At 44.9% G+C, this 23283-nt stretch overlaps 1 protein-coding gene across 1 annotated transcript; it reads left to right on the plus strand.

The window, feature by feature from the left end:
- The first annotated feature begins 11953 nt into the window (after window positions 1–11953).
- Window positions 11954–23283, plus strand: calcoco1a (calcium binding and coiled-coil domain 1a). The gene is made up of 15 exons (XM_024005416.2): window positions 11954–12147; window positions 13769–13926; window positions 14078–14180; window positions 15935–16137; window positions 16334–16546; window positions 16833–16981; window positions 17180–17249; window positions 17413–17568; window positions 17903–18157; window positions 18534–18659; window positions 19093–19188; window positions 19427–19514; window positions 19770–20056; window positions 20389–20480; window positions 21038–23283. The coding sequence occupies exons 2-15, from the start codon at window positions 13795–13797 to the stop codon at window positions 21063–21065; spliced, it is 1998 nt and encodes a 665-aa protein (XP_023861184.1). The 5' UTR covers window positions 11954–12147; window positions 13769–13794; the 3' UTR covers window positions 21066–23283.

Consider the following 23283-nt stretch of genomic DNA (forward strand, 5'->3'; position numbering starts at 1 on the left):
ATGACAGCTTTGCGCACTCTTGGCATTCTCTCAATCAGCTTCACCTGGAATGCTTTTCCAACAGTCTTGAAGGAGTTCCCACATATGCTGAGCACTTGTTGGCTGCTTTTCCTTCACTCTGCGGTCCAACTCATCCCAAATCATCTCAATTGGGTTGAGGTTGGGTGATTGTGGAGGCCAGGTCATCTGATGCAGCACTCCGTCACTCTCTTTCTTGGTCAAATAGCCCTTACACAGCCTGGAGGTGTGTTGAGTAATTGTCCTGTTGAAAACAAATGAAGGTCCCACTAAGCGCAAACCAGATGGGATGGCGTATTGCTGCAGAATGCTGTGGTAGCCATACTGGTTAAGTGTACCTTGAATTCTAAATAAATAACAGACAGTGTCACCAGCAAAGCACCCCCACATCATCACACCTCCTCCTCCATGCTTCACGGTGGGAACCACACATGCGGAGATCATCTGTTCACCTACTCTGCATCTCACAAAGACACAGCGGTTGGAACCAAAAATCTCAACTTTCGACTCATCAGACCAAAGGACAGATTTCCAGCGGTCTAATGTCCATTGCTCGTGTTTCTTGGCCCAAGCAAGTCTCTTCTTATTATTGGTGTCCTTTAGTAGTGGTTTCTTTGAGGCAATTTGACCATGAAGGCCTGATTCACGCAGACTCCTCTGAACAGTTGATGTTGAGATGTGTCTGTTACTTGAACTCTGTGAAGCATTTATTTGGGCTGTAATCTGAGGTGCAGTTAACTCTAATGAACTTATCCTCTGCAGCAGAGGTAACTCTAGGTTTTCCTTTCCTATGGTGGTCCTCATGAGAGCCAGTTTCATCATAGCGCTTGATGGTTTTTGCGACTGCGCTTGAAGAAACTTTCAAAGTTCTGAACATTTTCTGGATTGACTGACCTGTCTTAAAGTAATGATGCACTGTTGTTTCTCTTTGCTTATTTGAGCTGTTCTTGCCATAATATGGACTTTGTCTTTTACCAAATAGGGCTATCTTCTGTAATTCACCCTTGCCTTGTCACAACACAACTGATTGGCTCGAACGCGTTAAGAAGGAAAATAAATCCACAAATGAACTTTTAACAAGGCACACCTGCTAATTGAAATCCATTCCAGGTGACTACCTCATGAAGCTGGTTGAGAGAATGCTAAGAGTGTGCCAAACTGTCATCAAGGAAAAGGGTGGTTACTTTGAAGAATCTCAAATATAAAATATATTTTGATTTGTTTAACACTTTTTTTTAGTTAATACATGATTCCCTATGTGTTATTTCATAGTTTTATTCTACAATGTAGAAAATAGTTTAAAAAATAAAGAAAAGCCCTGGAATGAGTAGGTGTGTCCAAACTTTTGACTGGTACTGCATATTGCAGCTGTAATTGAGCTCCTGCTGAGGACTTGGCCCCTACACTGCAGGCAGGGGTGCCTGAACACCACACACACACACAACACACACACACACACACACACACACACACACACACACACACACACACACACACACACACACACACACACACAACACACACACACACACACACACACACACACACACACACACACACACACACACACACACACACACACACAAACACACCACACACACAACACACTTGATCAGTGTGATCTTGTGAAGGTCTTGTGACTGTGGTTTTGCTTTGGAGTGTGTGGTTTAGGGCGGTCTGTGGTTCGTTATATTTTAAAACATTGGCAATGGCCTAAAAGACACACACTCTTAATTTTACTGTCTCAAGTCAATCTTTAGCCATTTCACGATGGCCAAAAAGACACACACATCTTAATTTTACTGTCTCAAGTCAATCTTTAGCCATTACCAAGCTCCACACATTCCTACCCAGGTTACACTCTTCTGCTATATTGTTTAAAGGCAGTTCAAAGTTCAAATCTAAACAATCACTTTCTCGCTTTCTCTGCAGGTCAACTTTCTGGACGTGGAGAAAGTTGAGTGGATGAACAAGGTAGGTAGTGTACACACACTCACACACACACACACACACACACACACACACACACACACACACACACACACACACACACACACACACACACACACACACACACACACACACACACACACACACACACACACCACACACACACACACACACACACACCACACACACCACACAACACACACACACACACACACACACACACACACACACAGGCTACTCTCCCCATGAGGGTAGCGGGTAAAAGCTCCATCACTGCCCTCAACCCTCCTTCTAGAACTTAATTGCTCTAATCATTCCCTGTAATTGCCGTTGCATTCTCAGACCAACAGAGTTTTATAGAGGTGTAATGAACAGGTATGCCTTGATAGCAGCTCTGGATAAATGGACACAGCACAGCATAGCTCCATGTAGTTTCGATGAAATTGAGAGCTATTTCTCTGTAGCACAATTTGGCTAACTGAGACACATCTAGATAGTTCCCATTTTCCAAAACAAAGTCAGGAACATGTTGTTGTTGCATACAAAAGAACAATGGGTCTACAGGCCCATACAAGGTCCATATAACGCACCTCTCCGTCCGCAGCAGCTGGGATTTAGAGTGGATCTGTATGGCAAAGAAATGTGAATTAATGCATCACCTCATTGACATCCCAAATCATCCTACACACTATGTATACAGTGGATAGTGCACGACAAAGGTAGACAAGGGGGCTGTATTGATTTGAACCGTGGTCTAATCTAAAAGGCTGCTACTAGGTCTAAGAAAAGGCCTCTTTCTAGGAAAACAACCAATCAAGCAACTGTCTTTGGTTGCCCACTTTTAATAAATCTCTTCAAATCCATCAGTAATAAGCAGCGGTGTGTGTCAACGTGTTTGTGTGCGCACGTGTGTGTTTGTGTGTGGGCGCCTGTGTGTGTGTGTGTGTGTGTGTGTGTGTGTGTGTGCATCTCACATTTTCCGAAGCTTGCTCTTTAGGACACTCCTCATTAGTGTGAATATTAATGAGAGGGAGGGGAGGGAGGAAGGAGGGGAAGATGGGAAGAAAAATGTAAAAGGAATTTGGAAGAGCTTTTTAAAGGGGCCATTTCATCAGAATCGTTTTTTTTTTTTTTTTGCGGTCCTCTGAAGGCTCGTAACCGGCGGTCTATGAAGAGAGACATGCCGCAGTGGGGTTTAATTTAAAACCAGAAAGGTCACTGCGCTGAGAAAAGGTCTTCGGCTCAGCCAAAAATATAAAATAAGAAGGAAAGAAAAGAGAAGAGAGAGGTGGAGGAGAAGGGGAAAGTGGAGCGAGAGAGAGGGTAGAGGGGAAGAGGGAGAGGTTTAAATGAAAGACATACAACCATTATGGAAAGAGAGAGTGATAGCAGGGCACACAAAAATGGAAAAGAAGGATGTCAGCAATGTAACATTTTAAAAAGAGGATAATGAACAAGAAGAGAATTGAAGTAGAGCGGAAATGTTGTCGGCCCAGGCAGCATCAAAACAGATGCGAGGAGGGATTGCCATTTTTATTATCTCCAGTGGTCTTTTTCCACAGTCATTTATTATAATGGACAACCATTTGGAATATTCCAAAGCTATATCCAATCACAGAGTTGGAACGCCGATCTGTCCACCAATCTGTGCTGGCATAGCTCAGGCCCTTCAATGCCTGGTCGGAGTCTGGACTGAGCCCTATAGTCAGATGGGAAATTAACTTAGCCATTTGGAATTCAGAATAGACACGAATAACAATGACTTTCCCAAACCAAACGTCTACTTCACAATCAGTAGGATAGAAAAAAATACAACAAATTCATAGAAAGGGAAGTTTGTTTATTTAATTGAAATACTGTAGTGTACATCATGTCACTAAATGTTGGCCTTGCTATGTTGTCACCGCCACCACCCATCCCCCAGTTCTAACCCTACCTACAGCGTTCCTCCAACCAACCACCACCCCACACTCTCAATCACTAGTTTATCTATGAGCTCAGTGGAATTATCCACTGGATTTCTGACTGCACCACATTACATAAAAGCCCACACGAGCCTAGTGGCTGGACACAACAGCATTCTAATGTAGAGCCTCTGACGCTCTGCACAGATAAGATGGCTTTGGTTTTAATGCCCCTAGCACACCGAGATGCACCGGGCTCACTTGTAAAACGGAATGCCCTGTTCGCTTGTAAAAGCAGGCAGCCCAGGAGAAGGGGAGGAGGGAGGATGGGGGAGGGGAGGAATAAAGGAAGGGAAGAGAAGGAATTTCGTTTCGGAGTGTTATCAATTTTCTCCTCTCAAATTCCCAATCCGTTCCCCATCTCTTTTAAAAACGAATACCCAATTCCAATCACAACTGCAATAAAGCATATCTTGTTAAAGGGGCCAGAGTCCGACCTTAGGCTTGTCTATATTGAATGCCTGCTGCCTGTCGGCCCACTTTGCCTTGAAATACTGCAGCGCAGGGCAGCCAAAGCACAGCCCGTCTAGAGTGATATAAAAACTGCAGAGAGGGCCCCCAATCACTATGCCTGTGGGAGCTGCATCCTAGCTGCCTCCTCCTGCCATTCAGTGGGTGTTTATTTGGATCAGAGGGACCACAGCAGAGCAGGGAGTGAGAGAGAGGGGACTTGGGGATTGTCCTGTCCTGTATGTGGGTGTGTAGTGTAATGAGGTGGTGGTTCCGTGCCAGTCAGTGTTGGAGGGGGAGCCAGTCCAAGGAACTCAGGGGTACAGGGGAGGTGTTGGCGTGTGTGTGTGTCTGTGTGTCATTGCCAGCGGCATCTCGCGTGTGTTTCCCCTCTTCCATCTTCCTCACTTCCAGCTCCGCTCAGGCATGGCCGGTGTCTGATCAGATGGCCGATCAAACACTAATCATTCCCTCACGGCCCATAGTGAAGTAAAGCTGTCATTAATTTTGCGGAATTACATCAAATGTGAGGCATTCTTTATGTGTCTGGGAGGCCGCGGGACAGTTATACGATGTAGGGCTGCTGCGCTAGGCAGATGGGGCAGCTCGGCCGTGCATACTAAATACCCACCCGCCCACTGTCCGTCCATCCCCCACTCCTCTCCTCTCCTCCACCTCCCACTCCCTCCCCTTGTTTTGCTCTCATCTCAGTGGCTCTGTCTATCACTTATCCTGTCCTTTGCTCCTCCTTTCCTCCACCGCCATCCTCCCTCCCTTCCCCTGTTCTGCCCTCCTTTCAGTCACTTACTCTCTCCTATCCTCCTTTCTTTGTCCTCTACCCTTCCAGTGCCTTTGCTCAACTAAATTATTATATAACCCTTATTGGTTACGCCCTGACTCCCCCCCCCCACCACACTGATTTGTATTATTTAACTGCTGCCCTTGTGTGTCTAAAGCTCTCCATTGTGGAGTCGCCCAGCTTTGAATATGTTCTAAATACTCTGTCATCTAGTCAGTCATCCACTGCTGCTCAAAATACATCAGCTGCAGAAGTAGGCTAGAAAAGGTTGCAAGACCTTTGCAGCTGCTGCATATCTCAAATCCTCAAGATATGCGTAAGCGACCACTGCACTTGATTTGATTTGACGCCTGCCGCTCCCTTTGAGCGAGACAGTCAAGTCACCCAGACTGAGACGTGAACTACAGCCTGTAAGTACTTTCTAACGTCTTGAGATACTGTACATCCAACGGCCATCTCTTACCAGTCCGGGCCAGCAGTAGACACTAGACAGTGTACTACCAAAATAACATCCCAGTGGTCATGTTGTGATATGTTGGGTTGCTGCAATATAACAACCAGGATACCCTTGACCAGGTTAGTCTCTATACTGAAAAAAAAGCCAAATCAACACCAGGCAACAATTCTCTACCCGGGAATCCACACAACTTCTCAATATTGATTCTATAAAAAGAAATCAATAAAAAAAGAGTTGGAGAGGGGGTGAAGGCGGAGGAGAGGAAAGGAGGGTGTGGCAAAGAGATAGTGATCACTTACTGTAGCTCTTCTTTGTGTGTGTGTGTGTGTGTGTGTGACACCAAACTCCACTCTGTTAAAACCCATCTTAACACTCTTTATAGGCTACTCATACAGTACACTGTATGTCTGCAAACAACGGACTTCTAATGACCACCTTATTTGGATCGTTACAATGTGTTCATATCAAGCGAACAACCCTCTAACGAGTGGGCTGCTGTTGTTCATGTGGAATTAGAAGCAATAGGAGGTAAAAACGATTACAGGTTCTTGTAGGAGTGACGTCACCTGTCAGAAGACAATGAAGTCAGGGTCACCATGTGCTGACATCATTTGAATGTGCCTACTGTGTTTTGTTAAAGTGAAATAACACGCAATAAATGGCCGAGCAAAAGAGGAACGGCGCATTTGCTCATTTTCTTTATATAACATATCAACATTTCCCATCATTCCAGCTGTGAGCTGACAATTTCCAGATCTGACATGCAAGAACAGACTGAGCCAGGCATGGTGAAGGCATCTGGCTAGTGTCTACATCAACTAAGAGTGGAGGCTCTGGAACGTTCACTCAGAAGGTTTGGTTAAAGTACACTGCCATCTGGTGTCTACTGAAGCAGATTGTACTGGGACCACGTGGCGCCATCACAATTATCCACCCTTCTCGCAAAGTATGCACTTACACACTTCCCATCATGGATTTACCAACTGTGGAACCCCCTGTAGCATGTGAGCTCTGCCATGTCATATGGCATTTGGATGTAGCTTTTAAATTATCTTGAAAAGTTTATTCAAGTAAGACCTTTTTGGATTCTTGTAAATAACAGAGTTTAGTCTTGTCATCATTTACTGTAGCTTACATATGGACATCATGCATTACCGCATTGCAAATAAACCCTTTTGCACTTGAAAACCGTTTTGCAAGCCTACTTTAGTTTAAAGTTTCACATTTGATTAGTCATATGTGCGGGATACACATGGTATACACCGTCCAATGAAATGCTTACTTGCAGGTTCCTTGATGACAATGCAACAACAATAAGAAATAAGAAAAGATAAGAATACGAACATAAAGTAAATGGCTCAGTAGAATAGAATAAACACTTGAGCATAAGTATAATACAGGAAGACACAATTTATAGTCCAATATTCAATCAATCAATCACATTTATTTATAAAGCCCTTGTTACATCAGCCGATGTCACAAAGTGCTATACAGAAACCCAGGAACCTAGGAAGAAACCTAGAGAGGAACCAGGCTCTGAGGGACGGCCAGTCCTCTTCTGGCTGTGCCGGGTGGAGATTATAACAGTACATGGCCAAGATGTTCAAACGTTCATAGATGACAAGCAGGGTCAAATAGTAATAATCACAGTGGTTGTAGAGGGTGCAAAAGGTCAGCACCTCAAGAGTAAAAATCAGTTGGCTTTTCATAGCCGAGCATTTAGAGTTAGAGACAGCAGGTGAGGTTTAGAGAGAGAGTCGAAAACAGCAGGCCTGGGACAAGGTAGAGCGTCCGGTGAACAGGTCAGGGTTCCATAGCCGCAGGCAAAACAGTTGAAACTGGAGCAGCAGCCCGACCAGGTGGACTGGGGACAGCAAGGAGTCATCAGGCCAGGTAGTCCTGCGTCATGGTCCTAGGGCTCAGGTCCTCCGGGAGGGGAGGGAGAGAGAGAGAAGAAAAGGGAACATACTTAAATTCACACAAGACACCGGATAAGACAGGTGAAATACTCCAGATATAACAGACTGACCCTAGACCCCTGACACATAAACTATTGCAGCATAAATACATGTGTTTTGGGGGGCAAGTGCAGCATAAATACATGTGTTTTGAGGGGCAAGTGTTTAAATTGTGCAGTATTTACCAATCATAATTGGTGCATTCGGAAAGTATTGACCCCTTCACTTTTTCCACATTTTGTTGCGTTACAGCCTTATTCTAAAATGTATTAAATCGTTTTTTCCCCACATCAATCTACCCACAATACCCCATAATGACAAAGCAAAAACACGTTTTTAGAAATGTTTGCAAATGTATTACAAATAACAGCATTGGCTGTGTGCTTAGGGTCATTAGAAGGTGAACCTTCGCCCCAGTCTGAAGTCCTGAGCACTCTGGAGCAGATTTTCATTAAGGATCTCTCCATACTTTGATCTGTTCATCTTTCTCTCAATCCTGACTAGTCTCCCAGTTCCTGCCGCTGAAAAACATCCCCACAGCATGATGCTACCACCACCATGTTTCACCGTAGGGATGGTATTGGCCAGGTGATGAGCAGTGCCTGGTTTCATCCAGACGTGACGCTTGGCATTCAGGCCAAAGAGTTCAATCTTGGTTCATCATACCAGAGAATCTCTGTTAGGTGCCTTTTGGCAAACTCCAAGCGGCCTGTCGTGCCTTTTACTGAGGATTTGCTTCCTTTTGGCCACTCTACCATAAAGGCCTGATTGCTGCTGTGCTGCAGAGATGGTTGTCCTTCTCGAAGGTTCTCCAATCTCCACAGAGGAACTCTGGAGCTCTGTGAGAGTGACCATCGGGTTCTTGGTGACCAAGGACCTCCCTGACCAAGGACCTCCTCCCCCAATTTCTCAGTTTGGCCAGGCAGCCAGCTCTAGGAAGAGTCTTGGTGGTTCCAAACTTCTTCCACTGTGTTCTTGTGGACCTTCAATGCTGCAGAATTTGTTGATACCTTTCCCCAGATATATGCCTCGACACAATCCTGTCTCGGAGTTCTACGGGGAATTTCTTCGACCTCATGTGGCTTGGTTTTTGCTCTGACATGCACTGTCAACTGTGGGATCTTATATAGACAGGTGTGTGCCTTTCCAAATCATGTCCAATCAATTGAATTTACCACAGGTGGACTCCAATCAAGTTGTAGAAACATCTCAAGGATGATCACTGGAAACAGGATACACCTGAGCTCAATGTTGAGTCTCATAGCAAAGGGTCTGAATACTTATGTAAATAAGGTATTTCTGTATTTATTTGTAATAAATTTGCAGAAATGTCTAAACACCTGTTTTCACTTCGTCATTATGGGGTATTGTGCTTAGATTGATGAGGAAAAACTATTATTTAATACATTTTAGAATAAGGCTGTAATCTAACAAAATGTGGAAAAGAGAAGGGGTCTGAATACTTTCCGAATGCACTGTATGTCTGTGTGGGTGTGTGTATATCTGTATGGGTGTGTGGGTGAGTGTATATCTGTGTGGGTGTGTGGGTGTGTGGGTGAGTGAGTGCATGTGTGCTAAGGTGAGTAGATCTCCTGGATGTGTGGGACCAGGGTCCCAGTGTTGTACTGGGCCGTCTTCACCCCACGCTGGAGGGCCTTGTGGCTGTGGACGGAGCAATTCTTGTACCAGGCCATGATGCAACCTTTCAGGATGCTCTCGATGGTGCAGCGGTAGTATTTGAAGAGCACCTGGTTGGCATTCCACATTTCTTCAGCCGCCTTAGGAAGTAGAGACGCTGTTGCGCCCTCTTGACAAGAGTGGTGGTGTTGTTAGTTCATGTCAAGTCCTCAGAGGAAATTAAAACGTCTGACTCTCTCTACTGCAGTCCTGTTGATGTGGATTGAGCATTGATGTGGATCTGCTTCCTGAAGTCAACAATCAACTCTGTTTTGCTGACGTTGAGGGAGAGGTTGTTGTCCTGGCACCACAATACCAGTTCACTTATCTCCTCCCTATAGGCTAACTCGTTGTTGTTGGCTATCAGGCCTACAACCATGGTGTCGTCCGCAGACTTGATGATGGACTTGGGGTCGTGCAAAGCCACGCAGTCGTGGGTGAACACGGAGTACAGCAGAAGGCTGAGGACACACCTATGGGGGGCCCCTGTGTTAAGAGTCAGTGTTGAGGAGGTGTTGTCGCCAATCCTCACAGCCTGTGGTCTGCCCCTCAGGAAGAACAGTATCCAGTTGCAAAGGGTGGTGTACAAACCCAGAACTCTAAGCTTGGTGTCGAGCATAGAGTTAACAATAGTGTTGAATCAGTGTAGGTTGCTGAGGGGAGGACGGCTGATAATAATGACTGGAACGGAGTGAATGGCATGACATCAAACACAAGGAAACCATGTGTCTGATGTATTTGATCCATTCCATTAATTCTGTTCTAGCCATTACCACGAAACCGTCCTCCCCAATTAAGGTGCCACCAACCTCCTGTGTGTTGAATGCTGAACTGTAGACAATGAACAGCATTCTCACATAGGTGTTCCTCTTGTCCAGATGTGTTATGGCCATGTGAATAGCGATGGAAAGGCCATCCTCCGTGGATCTGATGGAGCGGTAGGCAAATTGGAGAGGGTCCAGTGGGGTGGGATGTCAGCCTCTCGAAGCACTTCATGATGACCGGAGTGAGTGTGGCGGGGCGATAGTCATTTGGGCATGTCACCTTGTTTTTCTTGGGCACTGGGACGAGGGTGGTCTCCTTGAAGCAGGTGGGGACTACAGCCCGGGACTGGATGAAGATGTCCGGGAAGACACCATCCAGCTGGTCAGCACACACTCTGAGAACGAGGCCAAGGATACCATCTGGGCCGGCGGCTTTGTGAGTATTCACGCTTTTTAGAGTTTTTCTCATGTCAGCCTTGGAGAGGGAAAGCACCTGTTCGTCCAGAGCAGCGAGAGTCATCCTGGATGGCTCGGTATTGGCTGCTTCGACGCGAGCATACAATGTGTTAAGCTCGTCTGGGGGAGGCTTCGGTGGGTAGCTGGATTTACCTTTGTAGTCTGTGATAGTCTGTAGTCCTTTCCACATGCGAGTCGAACATCAATTCCAGTTTGAGTCTGTATTGTCTTTTTACGTACCTAATGGATTGACGGAGCTCGTATCTGCTTATCATTGTACGTGTTACTTGCCATTTAGTAATCTGAGTTTGTTCTGCTGACATTGAATGCTGCAGTACAGGCTCTCAGCATGGTACGGATTTCTCCGTTCATCCAGGGTTTTTGGTTGGGGTATGTCCGGATTGTTATTGTGGGTACAACATCAAAAACACATTTCCTAAAGAAGCCTGTGACTGACGATGTATATTCCTCAATGTTTATGGATGAGTCCTAGGTGGATGAACCTTTGAATATATTCCAGTCAGTATTGTCAAAACAGTCCTGTAGCATTGAGTCTGCCTCCTCTGTCCAGCACCTCACTATTCTCTGTGTTGGTGGCTCCCTCTTGAGTTGCTGGTTGTAGGTGGGGAGTATACATCTGCCTTGGCTACTCTGGGTGCACTATTTTACAAATATGTATATCTAATATTTATAAACATTTACATAAGCATTATAAACATTAATAAGTAGGCTATGACAGTGTATAAGCAGAATATACTGTCAACACATGTTCACACCAGGGAGAGAGAGAAACGGGGAGAAAGGGAGAGAGAGACGAGAGAAAGGGAGAGAGACAGAGAGAGAGGGAGAGAGAAATGCTTATTATAGTATGCTAGCACTTCATCCCAAATGGAGTGTTGTCATGTAATACTACCTCTCCTACGTTAGTCATGTTTGTTCATCTGCCAATGTTGGCATGCAAGCCTTGCTCAAGTGTCACTCAGGAGTGAATTAAGACTTTTGTTTTTCCTGGAGATGGGCAAGTAAATCATAGGCTAATCATTTTACAGGACTAAATAAGACCATATTGGGAGCTATGATAGACAGTATTACAGCAATTTGACATTTTGTTGTTGTCGCAAATGCAATGCATTACGATTGCTTTCATCAAAAGCAATTCATATTAAACCTGATGAGTTGTTTTTCGCTGCGCATCGATGACGTCGCGCTTTATAATAGGACCGTTTATATTAAGGCCATGACATGACCAATGAGAGTGCGTGCGTAATGCAATCGGCGAGAAAATAATATGAACCAGCCATGGACGCGGAAAATCATCAAATTACAGAACGCGATTTCCCGTATCCGACCTTCGAGCGTCTCCTCTGTGTTCGGGGGTTGTAGTTTTCATCCTATAATTTCTAGCTTCAGATCTGTGCTTCATCCAGCTATAAAGAACAGCAGCTCCCATAATTCAGCAAAACCCACCACTACTGTGATGCGTGTGTTTTTGTTATTGTTGTAGGTTAGTGGAACAGCTGAGAGCGAAGAGACATCGTTGTGCATCTTTAAAAAACGTTGAATCGTTTTCTGATACGGATGAACTTTGTCTGCCTTTAATCTAAATAGGGACGGCTCAATTGGACAATCTGCAGAGCAAACAGACCAGAATAAGGTGAGTCTCAGTCAAATAAACTCTGACGATCTGTATCTGCGTAGAGTTCTCCCTATGCAGAAACTAACACAAAGGAAAACGAGCAAATTGTCCTATTTGGTACAGGTATTTGTTGATGGTGCATACCTTTTCTTTAAATACATTACACTACGGTGAGATCGGTTAACGGTCCCGATGGTCCTGATTATTGGCTTTTGCGCAACAAGGGAGTCGCGCACTGGATAGCACACAACGTGGGTTTCTTTTTCCACTGGAATCTATTATTGCGCACACTGGAGACTGCAGCTGCTAGGCTAGTGGGCCTTGTCTTGACACGAATCTCCTGCGGTGTCATTTGAACATTCTTTTTTTGACGTTTAGAGGTATTTTAGTTATATAATAGAATAAGTCGTTTATTACCACAGATTGTATTGTTTGTGGGCTTTTGCTCATTTCTAACTAAATAAACAGAACACGAATTAATGCTCGTGTCAAGTGGACTGACGGCTGCAAGTTGTGTGTGTTGTGCTTATTAATGCGTTATACATGGTTTATGAACGTGTTATTACCTCATACACTTTCTCAAGAGTTCTCACTATTCACACTTTTGTAATCTCAGTAATATGGAGCATATGTTAGCCAAATATGTTAGATATAGACCTAATGCGCCATGCAATTGTTTAATACAATGCTCTTAATTTAGTTAGATGTTGCATTGTATTACAGGGATTTAGACCGACACCTGTCATCATTTATCCCTGCCAGTACAATAGTGAAAGATATCAAATGTATATTTTGTTGGCTACTGTGTCAATGCCTGGATACTAGTCCCACGTGGCTGTTGATTTTTAAACAAGAAGTGAACCTTAGGCCTATATGTATGTCGACACGTGATTAGAGTGGGCAGGGAGCTTGTGGACTAGTATCCGAAAGGTTGCCAGATCGAATCCCTGAACTGACAAGGTAAAAATCTTTCGTTCTACCCCTGAGCAAGGCAATTAACCTGCTGTTCCTAGGCCGTCATTGAAAATAAGAATTTGTTCTTAACTGACTTGCCTAGTTAAATAAAGGTAAAATAAAAATAGAGTGGTGTACAATAACAACAAGGCAATGTCTGTAATAAATAGTCTCAGTGTTGTTTTCATGTAGTGTGTGAATTAGTGGTCATGTATTATGGGCTTAACTGTCATCTAGATTGTACTAGCCCAGGGGGGTGGGGGTGCCCTTCCCCCATGCTTTTCTGTGCCCTCCATATGGTCACTGAGAGGAGATCATCTTTCACTGAACAAACACTCCCCACACTCTTTCTCTTTCACTCTTTCTCTTTCTCTCAGCAGTTTGTTTCACAGCAGTCACCTCTCACCTACTTCTCCATATGCTCATCTGAACAGGTCCTTGGGCACATTAGTCAAATACTTTAAAATAGTTGAAGTTGTTTGAGGTGTGCTTGATTTAACTTCAAGTGTATCATTTGGTGACTACTCTATTGGTTCTGTTGTACCAAACAACACAATCAAATGTATTTGAAAGTGTTTGAAACACAGGGCTCAGGTTTGCTGTCTACCTGGGATTATTATAGCTGTTGTCAAATGAAATGTTGTAACATACATATTTTTTCTCTGTCACACCTGTATCCCCACAGGTACTCACCAGTGTTATTGTGTTGCCATGGAGAAGGCTTGGAGGGTGGAGTTTAGGAACGTGGGTAGTAGCTACTTCCCTCAGAGCCGCGTGGAGTGCCACTACAGTATCAGCTCACAACATACCTGGGCCAGCCATGACTGGGTCGGACTCTTCAAGGTATAAGGTTAACCTGATAAATGAGTAAAACCCACCCTGAGGATTGGAAATCAAGTGAAATGCACAACTGTTTTTTAAAATTAATATATTCATATTTTTGTGTGTTTTTTTTATGTCTCCCTGTCTCTCTCCCCTTGTCTGACTCTCTCAGGTGGGATGGTTGTCAGTAAAGGACTACCACACCTTTGGTTGGGCCCTGGCCCCAGAAGGCTACCAGGAGGGCACAGATGTCAACTGCTGTGTTAACTTCCAGGGTACTAGTCCCTCACCTTTGAACCCTCCCTCTATTTCATACAAAGTGTGCCAACCCTCCCTCTATTTCATACAAAGTGTGCCTGGTCAACATTCACACTGTTCAGAAAGTAGTGTACACACATTCATTCTTCTTCTTTTTCATTTAACCTTTATTTAACTGGGCAAGCCAGTTAAGAACAAATTCATATTTACAATGGCAGCCCACCAGGGAACAGTGGATTAACTGACTTGTTCAGGGGCAGGATGACATATTTTTACCTTGTCAGCTCAGGGATTCAATCCAGCAACCTTTTTGGTTACTGGCCCAATGCTCTAACCACTAGGCTACCTGCCACCCCAAGTTCATTAACTTAACTTGCAGGGTCATCAAATAAAGATAGATATCCACAGTCACTAAAAGTGTGAGATCATTCAACAGTCTGCTGGTATCTGTCTTTATTTCACAACATTCATACTCTGCCAAGGTCTGTAAGGAAACGCTCCAACTTTGGATTGGTCAAACAGTAAATTGAATTACCCTGTTGAAGGGTACTATAGGCTCGTGACTGATATTTAAAGCAGAGACAGGACTCAATAAGTTACATAGTGTTACAGAGAGGAGACGATCAGATTGTTTCTCTCTCTCTCTCTCTCTCTCTCTCTCTCTCTCTCTCTCTCTCTCTCTCTCTCTCTCTCCCCCTGCTCTCTCCCTCTCTCTCTCGGTTTGAATTTAAATCAGTCTTTGTTCGGCTCTGATTGAATTCCTTTAAGAAGTAGAAGGTTGAGTAATGAGGATGAGAGAGACAATGGTACAAAGACCAGACCAGACTGAATAACCAACCATACATTACACTAAGGCAGTCAGGACTGAATGGAGAGCACAGAGTGAAAAGCGTCCTTTTAACATTACAGCACAGTAGCTTGCAGACTTTATACTGCGTATAAAGTGTCCTCCGTCCTCGTAGTGACAGTGCTAGCTGAGGTGACTACAGATAGCCACCGAAAGCCAGGCAGAGCAGAGCAGCTGTGTCATTGAGTTGTGTCAGGGAGATGAACAGCTATCATTGACACTGTCATTTATCATCTGTGGTGAGGACTGAGGAGACAGACTAAATGCAGAAGCCAGGCGTCTGATTTAGTCAAAGCACATTCAGGATTATGCCCACTTGTCACAGAGGAGGTTGGTTATCTATAGTGTATGCAGTGGTGGAAAAAGTACCCAACAGTCATACTTAAGTAAAAGTAAAGATACCTTAATTGAAAATGACTCAAGTAAAAGGGAAAGTCACCCAGTAAGATACTACTTGAGTAAAAGTATTTGGTAAAAAAAATATACTGAAGAATCAAAAGTAAAAGTATCAATAATTTCAAATTCCTTATATTAAGCAAACCAGACGGCACAATTTTCWGTTTTTTTTTTTAAATTAAAATTTCCTGATGGGGCACACTCCAACACTTTTCTGTCCTGCTAAGCATTCAAAATGTAATGAGTACTTTTGGGTGTCAGGGAAAATGTACATTATTTTCTTAAGTAATGTATTAAAGTAAAAGTTGTAAAAAAAATATAGATAGTAAAGTAAAGTACAGATACCCCAAAAACTACTTAAATAGTACTTTAAAGTATTTTTACTTAAGTACTTTACACCACTGTGTACATGTCATCATAACTGAAATCATGGTCATAAATACATTTTTAGCAGTATAAGCATGTATACATCTAGATCAATAATCCATTGACCATTTCACTCTCCCACTCCCTTCCTCCCTCTTGCAGCCTCCTATCTGCCCAAGTCCAGTTCCCAGCAGTACCAGTTTGTGTACGTCGATGGGAAGGGAGAGGTGTGCTCTGCCAGCTCCCAGTTTACCTTCAGCGCCCCTAAGCCTTTGGAGGACCTGGTCACCCTGGAGGAAGGAGCCCACGGAGAGGAGGGGGGGACCGACATGCTTCTGGTCGTACCCAGGGCCGAGCTACTGCAGGTGGGCATAAGYGAGTGCAGGTGCGAGAGAGAGAGTACTGTAGAGGGATGTCCATATCCTCTTTCAGTTATAGAGAGGGTGAATGAACGTTGATGAAATGAATAGGCAGAGGTGAGAATCAATAGTCAATTACAAAGAGATAGAGGATGGAAATGGGTCATCTTTTAGGCACTTAATGTTTTCTCTCTCCCTCCAGAGTCGCCTGCAAGAGTGTCTTCGGGAGCGAGCCGAGCTGCTCCATGCACGGGAGGCAGCCGAGAGGATGAAGGAGAGAGAGAGGGAGAAGTACAGGAGGGCAAGAGAGGCGTGGGACAGAGGGTGTGAGGAGCTGGAGAGGAACATCGCGGACCTGAAGGAAGAGCTGCGAGAAAGCAGAGACAGGGTGGAAGAGATGGAGAGGAGGCAGGAGGTACAGTAACATTACAAGACAGGATTAATGTCTGTGCCGAGGGGATTTGATCATGTCCAAGTAGCCCCAGTGTCTGGTCATGAGCACTTATCTTTGTAAAAATGCAATTTGACGTAGAACGACAAGATCACAACCTCAGATGTACATTCTCCTGTTATGTTTCATGTCAAAACGGGAGCAGTTCATTTACAGATCAAATGTGCTTCAGCATCTACAAAGGAGTCTCAGGATACTGTACATACTCTGTATAGAATGTAGATTCTCTCTCTCTCCCTCCCCATCACAGGAGGTGGAGGCCTCAGGGGAGGCCTTGGCTCAAGAGAAGAGTTCCATACTGACTATGAAAGCAGCCAGCGAACAGCGAATCAGAGAGCTGGAGGATGACATTAAAGCCCTGGCACTGAAGGCTTTGGAACGAGAGACTGAGCTGGAGCGGTCAGAGACGTTCTCTATCTCCCTGGAACTCAACCTCTCTCTTTGATCTCTCTCTTTCTATCCTTTATCTCCCTCAATTCCTCTCTTTGATCTCTCTTTCCATCCTCTTATCTCCCTCAATCTCTCTCTTTGTCCATCGGCGTGCCTGTTTTTCTTGCGCTGTTCTCTGGTTAATGCTAACCCCGTCTTTGTGTGTAGGATGAAGGAGAGGGCCAAGAAGCAAGCAGTTCAAAGGAGGGAGGAGGAGAAAGAGAGGAAAGTTCTGCAGGTACTATAATGGCTTGGATTTATTTAGTGCTTTTTCCAGGTGTGTTTCACTACCAACATGTAGCATCCTACCTGGGTGAAGCACAGCAGCCATTTTGGGGCCGAACACTAACATCATGTCTGATCCCAAACTTCCTCTTCCTACATCCATGTGTCTTCCTCAGCTCAAGTTGGAGCAGACCGAGGGGGAGCTGCGCAGTCTGTCTGCTGAGTTCCAGGGTCTGAGGAGCTCCCTGGCCCAGAGAGACACACACGCCCTACAGCTACGGGATACCATCACCACCCTCACATACAGGCTGAGTATGGCACAGCGGAAAGAGGTGAGGCTGGCACCACCCACAGAGGGCCCGAGGGTAGTTAATAAAAGGATGTAGGGGTTTGAACAAAACACAATGCAACAGGAAAATGGCAGTACCCACTGCGGTCCCTCGTTCTCACCCATCATCGTCTAACCATGCTATTGAGGTTATTTTAGCGACCATGGCAAACTTTGCTGGCTGGAGAAATATGGATGGGCGGTTAGAGAGAGAGTGGCAGGGTTGGTCAAAGACAATGTGACAGGAAAGTTCCCAATGTCCCGTGGCCTCAGCGGTCATCTGACAAAAACCATGTTATTGTTGCTGAACTATCATCTCCTCTTGTCTTTCCTATCAGGCGGAGAGCGAGGTCGCCCTGGCTGAGATGCGGGGCCTGCGGGAGCGTCTGGGGGCCAGCGAGCGTTGTGCTGAGGGCCTGAAGGGAGAGCTGTGTGCCCTGGTGGCTCAGAGGGACCAGGGCCAGACAGAACTGCACCAGGCCAGGCTCCAGGCGGCACAGCTCACCCTGCAGCTAGCCGACGCCAGCCTGGCCCTGAGGGAGGGCAGAGCACACTGGGCCCTGGAGAGACAGAGCCTGCAGTGCAGCACTGAGGTAATGACAAGGATCATCGTATGGATGGACTTAATCACATGAATTGGATTACTCAAGTAGTCAAAGCGTTTTACAATGATAGTGACTCTCCATTGAGGTAGGCCAACCTCTACAGAACCCTCACTGACAACTGTACCGCACTAATATACACAACACAGATTTGAACTAGAGATTGCATTACTATGCTGGAAATTATGCTTGTGCAAGGTCTCCTCTTTCTGTTCCACTATATGCGATAGCTGCAACCACTAGGAAAGCCTCACGTCTTCTCGATACAGAATTTCTCAGTATCTCCTGTTGAACTTTGAATTCAAGTTTCAGAATGTCCCAGCAGCATGACTTGTGTCAAACGGTGTGTGTGTCTCCCCCATGGCAGAAGGCCAGAGAGCGGCTGGAGAAGCTAAATGGAGAGACGCAGCGGATAGAGAAGAAGCTTCAGGAGGAGAGGATGGAGAGAGAGAAGGTGGAAGTGGAGCTGGGAAGAGAGAAGGACTGTAACCGGGTAAAAACTAACACCTACAGTACCACAGACCATAGGCTACATGCAAAGCAACATTTCAAGCTATTCATAGATACAAAAAACTAAATCAACTCTCTACACAAGCTCATGGCTCTGCTCAGGATGCTGACATTCCATGTGGCGTGCTATACAGTATTGAAGACCACTCAGCCTTGTTGGTCCTGTATGGCTCAGTTGGTAAAGCATGGCACTTGCAATCCCATGGTTTTGGGGTTCAATTGCCGAGGCCACCCTTACGTAAAATGTATGAACGCATGACTGTAAGTCGCTTTGGATAAAAGCGTTAAATGAGACATGTTTTTGTCAACATGCTGGGTCATGTTCGCTCGTCTCTTTAATTGCCTGTGCTGTGCTGCTGGTTAGGCTGTGTATATATAAGTATGTGACTCCTTCTTTTGATGACTGCCCCCTGCAGGTGCAGCTGGGTGAGACATGCAGGGAGCTCCAGGAGCTGAAGGCCAGTCTGAGGGTGGCCCAGAAGGAGAAGGAACAGCTGCTGCTGGAGCAACAGGCAAGACCCCCACCTTTGTACCTCCATCTCTTCAACCACCATTCCCACTCTCCACATACAGACACATTTCTAAATCAACTGCCAACCCCTGCCCACTTCGGAGACTTAAGATAGATTTCTATACATGTCAAGAGGTGTAGAGGCCCGGGGTCCATTTGGTGATGAGCCTTAGTTGTCTTGGGATAACACTTGTCTATGTGTAAACGAGTCTCTGACGGCCCTGCTCTGCTCTGTACAGGACCTGATGGAGTACATGGGTCAGGTGGAACAGAGGAGGGAGGCTTTGGCAGAGGCCACGTGGAGTGCTGCAGTGTTCGCCTCCACCAGTGAGTGGAGGAACCCACCTAACACCGTGGAGACACCCTAGCACTGAGAGACATGTACAACAATGCTCATTTGATCTGTGGGCTGTCCCAACAAGATATTCTAGTTCTACACTGACTTGGATCTGAGATTACTTGAACCAATCACGAGATAAGTGGAGACGAGAGCCAGGAGCTTTTCCCAGTCAGGGAGAACTCCTTGCCCTGCTCTGACGATCACTTACCACTGTTGTTTTCTACTCTGTGTGTGTCTGACAGGCCTCCGTGACAGTCCTCTGTCTGACTCTGAGGATGAGAACCCTGAGGCCCTGCAGCCCTCCCGCCAACACTCCAGGCAGCCCCCCCTCTCCTCCCGCCCCCTGGCCCACTACAGCCTGTGTGACCCCCAGACCCAGCCTGACTCCCTGCTCCCCTCCACCCCCCCTTCCTCCCCCAGAGACATGTCCCGGTCCCTGTCCCGAGGGGGCGTCGTCATCAGCCAGCCCGCTCCCCTGTTGTTGCCCAGGCAGTCGGGCGGAGACACCCTAACACACAGCTCTGAGTCGGTAAGAGACGGTATCAGATGCTCTTACACATGCACGTGCACATGCGCGCACACACACACACYACTAATTCTTGTACAATTAGCCAGGCTGTTTCCTTAGCTGATAACATGCAGCTATCTCCAGTGCTTCTGTCTGTGGCTCATTTAACTGTCACCGATAAACTGTATATCTCAGAAAGGCACTTAGAGAGCTGCCTGTGCAGTGGCTTATTTCCCTATTGTGGCCTTATTGTTAGGTTATTACATGTGTATGCCTCACCACTCACTTTAACTTTCTCTCTTTCTGTCTCCCCCCCCCCCCCTCTCTCTCTGTGTGTGTGTGTGTGTGTGCAGGAGGAGGAGGGTAACACCGACCAGTGCGGAGGACACAGCTCTGGAGAGGAGACAGCCCTGCTGCTGCCTGAGACCACAGACACAGTCCTCAGGTATCATGCAAGCACACACACACTTGCGTGCCCACACACACACACACACACACACACACTCTCATGCAGTACATGCACTGCAGCTTCACACACCCACACACAGAGGGCTGTTTTTTATGATGACAGGCTGAGTATGGCTCTCAGAGATTGACGTTTTGAATATCGGGTCGTAAAAGAAGTTGAGTGTGGAGGGGAGGAGAAAGGGAGCGTGTACGACGGAGGCAGCGTGAGGGAGGGAAGAGGGCAGTGAGGGAGAAGGAGGGGAGAGATGGGAGGACAAGGGGACAGGTAAGTTGACAGCTGGCTATAGCAATGATTTAGCTACAGGCTAGTACTGGAGTCACAGGCCAATTTTCAGCATCATTAAAGCACTCTCTCTCCCACTCTTTCACTCTCTATTTCTCCCTCCCTCCTTCTCGTATGTGTTCCTTTTCTACAGTTCTGCTGTACCGTGACTCTACTACAAATGTAATTGGGACGATAAAGGTCTTGATTGATTATTGATTTTGATTGATCGTTCACACCCTTTCCTTTCTTCGTTGTTCCCTCTCTTCCAGTGACCTGGCTAATACCTCTCAGTGGTAGAGAGCGGAGATACAGGACCAAGTCAACAACATCAGTGTCAGTGTGTTCGTTACTTTTAATTCAGTATTCAGCGCACAAGCACACACACACACTACAACTCACCTCTCCTCTGACAAACGATGTTAATATGCAATTTGCTTCTACATTTTCTATGAACTTCTTCTTTGATGTGTGACTTCTAGGCTGTTCTGCTGCACCTGTACATAACATGGTCCTAAGAATGACATAATGCCTGTCATAACAGGTCGTGACAGCTCAAATCATAGTTACGACCTCTCGTGTCCGTTCTAAAGCGTGAAACGTTTAACATTTAAGTCTTAGTTAGATGTTTAATAGTTCATGTTCCATAGCAGYGTTATTTCAGTTGCAGGAGGAGTGATGTTGGGAGCTTTATGACCGGTGTTATGTCATTTTTATGATGCCGTTATTATGAGGCATCATGACAGCCACTGTAATTAAGATATTTMGAGTGAATGTATCTGTCTCCTTTTAAAGTCTAAGAGTTGATTTGAACACTTCCGTCGGCGCGACAACTTTAAACACTTCCGACTACTGTAATAATAGTCATTAAAACGTACTTAGACTTTGTTCGAAGAATCATTGTAAAGTACAGATACATATAATGTTTTTCCTCCTTATATTCAAACCTGAGATGTTATATTATAAGCATTTTCTGTTATTCATTATTAGACATTTAAATTCTTGCTTCATTAGAGGTGTTYTAGTACTAGTTGAAAGGACACTCAAAGATAGAGATGCGTCCAAAATGGGGAAGAACTGTTGAAAACACTTCTGAAAAGGGTGGAAGTCTGAGTTGAGTGGGAGGGCAATCAGGTTGAATGTTGACTGGAAGAGACATTTCTGAAAGGTGGTTGCTACTAATTAGGGCAAGAGGAATGACATTTTGATGTTCTCTCATGTTTTATTGTTGCACAATATATTTTACTTCCAATATTCTATCCTCCGCAACATAAAGCTTTTGCTCCTGCATGCTGGTAGCTGTAGAGCCACTGCAATACTTTCATACATGATACCAGATTTCAATCGTAAAGCAGTGTGTTGTTTTAAAGCAAGAATAATATGTCTTTAGAAGTCCCAGAAGATCATTAGTAATGCACTAGATTCACTGWACGTGGTATACAGAAAGTATCTGCTTCAGAGGGAAGAAACCATTCTAAATTTGTACCTAAAAGAACAAATTGGTAAACGAAGGAATTTCATCATAACATAATCTAATTTATGGATACTGACGTTGCAGTACTTGTTGGGGGGTGTTGTTCTTATAGCTCATGGAAGACAGGCCTGGAATAGATTACTACTGGGTCAATAAATACATTTTTCATGATTTTCTACCAATACTCAGCTTGTGTTATATCGTAATGAAATTATATCCAGTTTTAGTTTAAGCTACAGAGTTGATATGTGTAATAAGAAGAAAATACTAAAGCTAGGGTTTAAAAGCTTGCTAATGAAGAATAATGCGCCAGYGACAACTTTGCTTGGTCGACATGCACTTGCACCTGTTATTTTGCTACAGGAGATGTTTTTGGGAACGAAACGTTGATTTTCATTTCACACAGTGATGCTCGTCATTAATCCTGTCTATGTTACGTCGTCTATCATCATTATCATAATCATTACCACCGTGTGTTGTATTTCCTCCTTTTTTCATACTCATTTCTTTTTCTTTCCCCGATTTTCTGTCTGAAGGTCAATTTAACTGTATTATCTATCACGACTGTGTGGTAAGGTTTGAAGAGTTAGTCCAAAGGGTAGAGGTATTGGTGCCACTATATAGGACAACAGTTTGTTCACACATGGGTTGTAGCCATAGTGAAAGTCTGTAACCTGTTGAGCTATACCGGTAGTGTAGTTTAGTACTACAAATCTGTTTGCTACCCTGGGTGGGTGTTTTTGACATCCTGGTATGTGCACCAAAAGTTCCGTAGCACTGAGATCTATGGTTTTGTAGTCGTCATTCTAGATTTCTGTGGGAAGTTCTATGTCTATGTCTACTGTGAGCTACGTGGGTGTATAGTGTAACTTCTATTCAGGACAGCTACCTACTCTCATTGCAATAAGGCTCCAGTGGTTTTCTGGTGTGTATGTTTGTTTGTTGAGGTCATCTTACTTATATAAAGTTGTTATTGGTAATACTATATACTGTCTGTTCGTGTGGGTGGGTTTCTGTAATAAAATAAACATGTATGTGTATCAA

This window comes from Salvelinus sp. IW2-2015, linkage group LG17 (genome assembly GCF_002910315.2).
Source record: "Salvelinus sp. IW2-2015 linkage group LG17, ASM291031v2, whole genome shotgun sequence".
NCBI lineage: Eukaryota > Metazoa > Chordata > Actinopteri > Salmoniformes > Salmonidae > Salvelinus > Salvelinus sp. IW2-2015.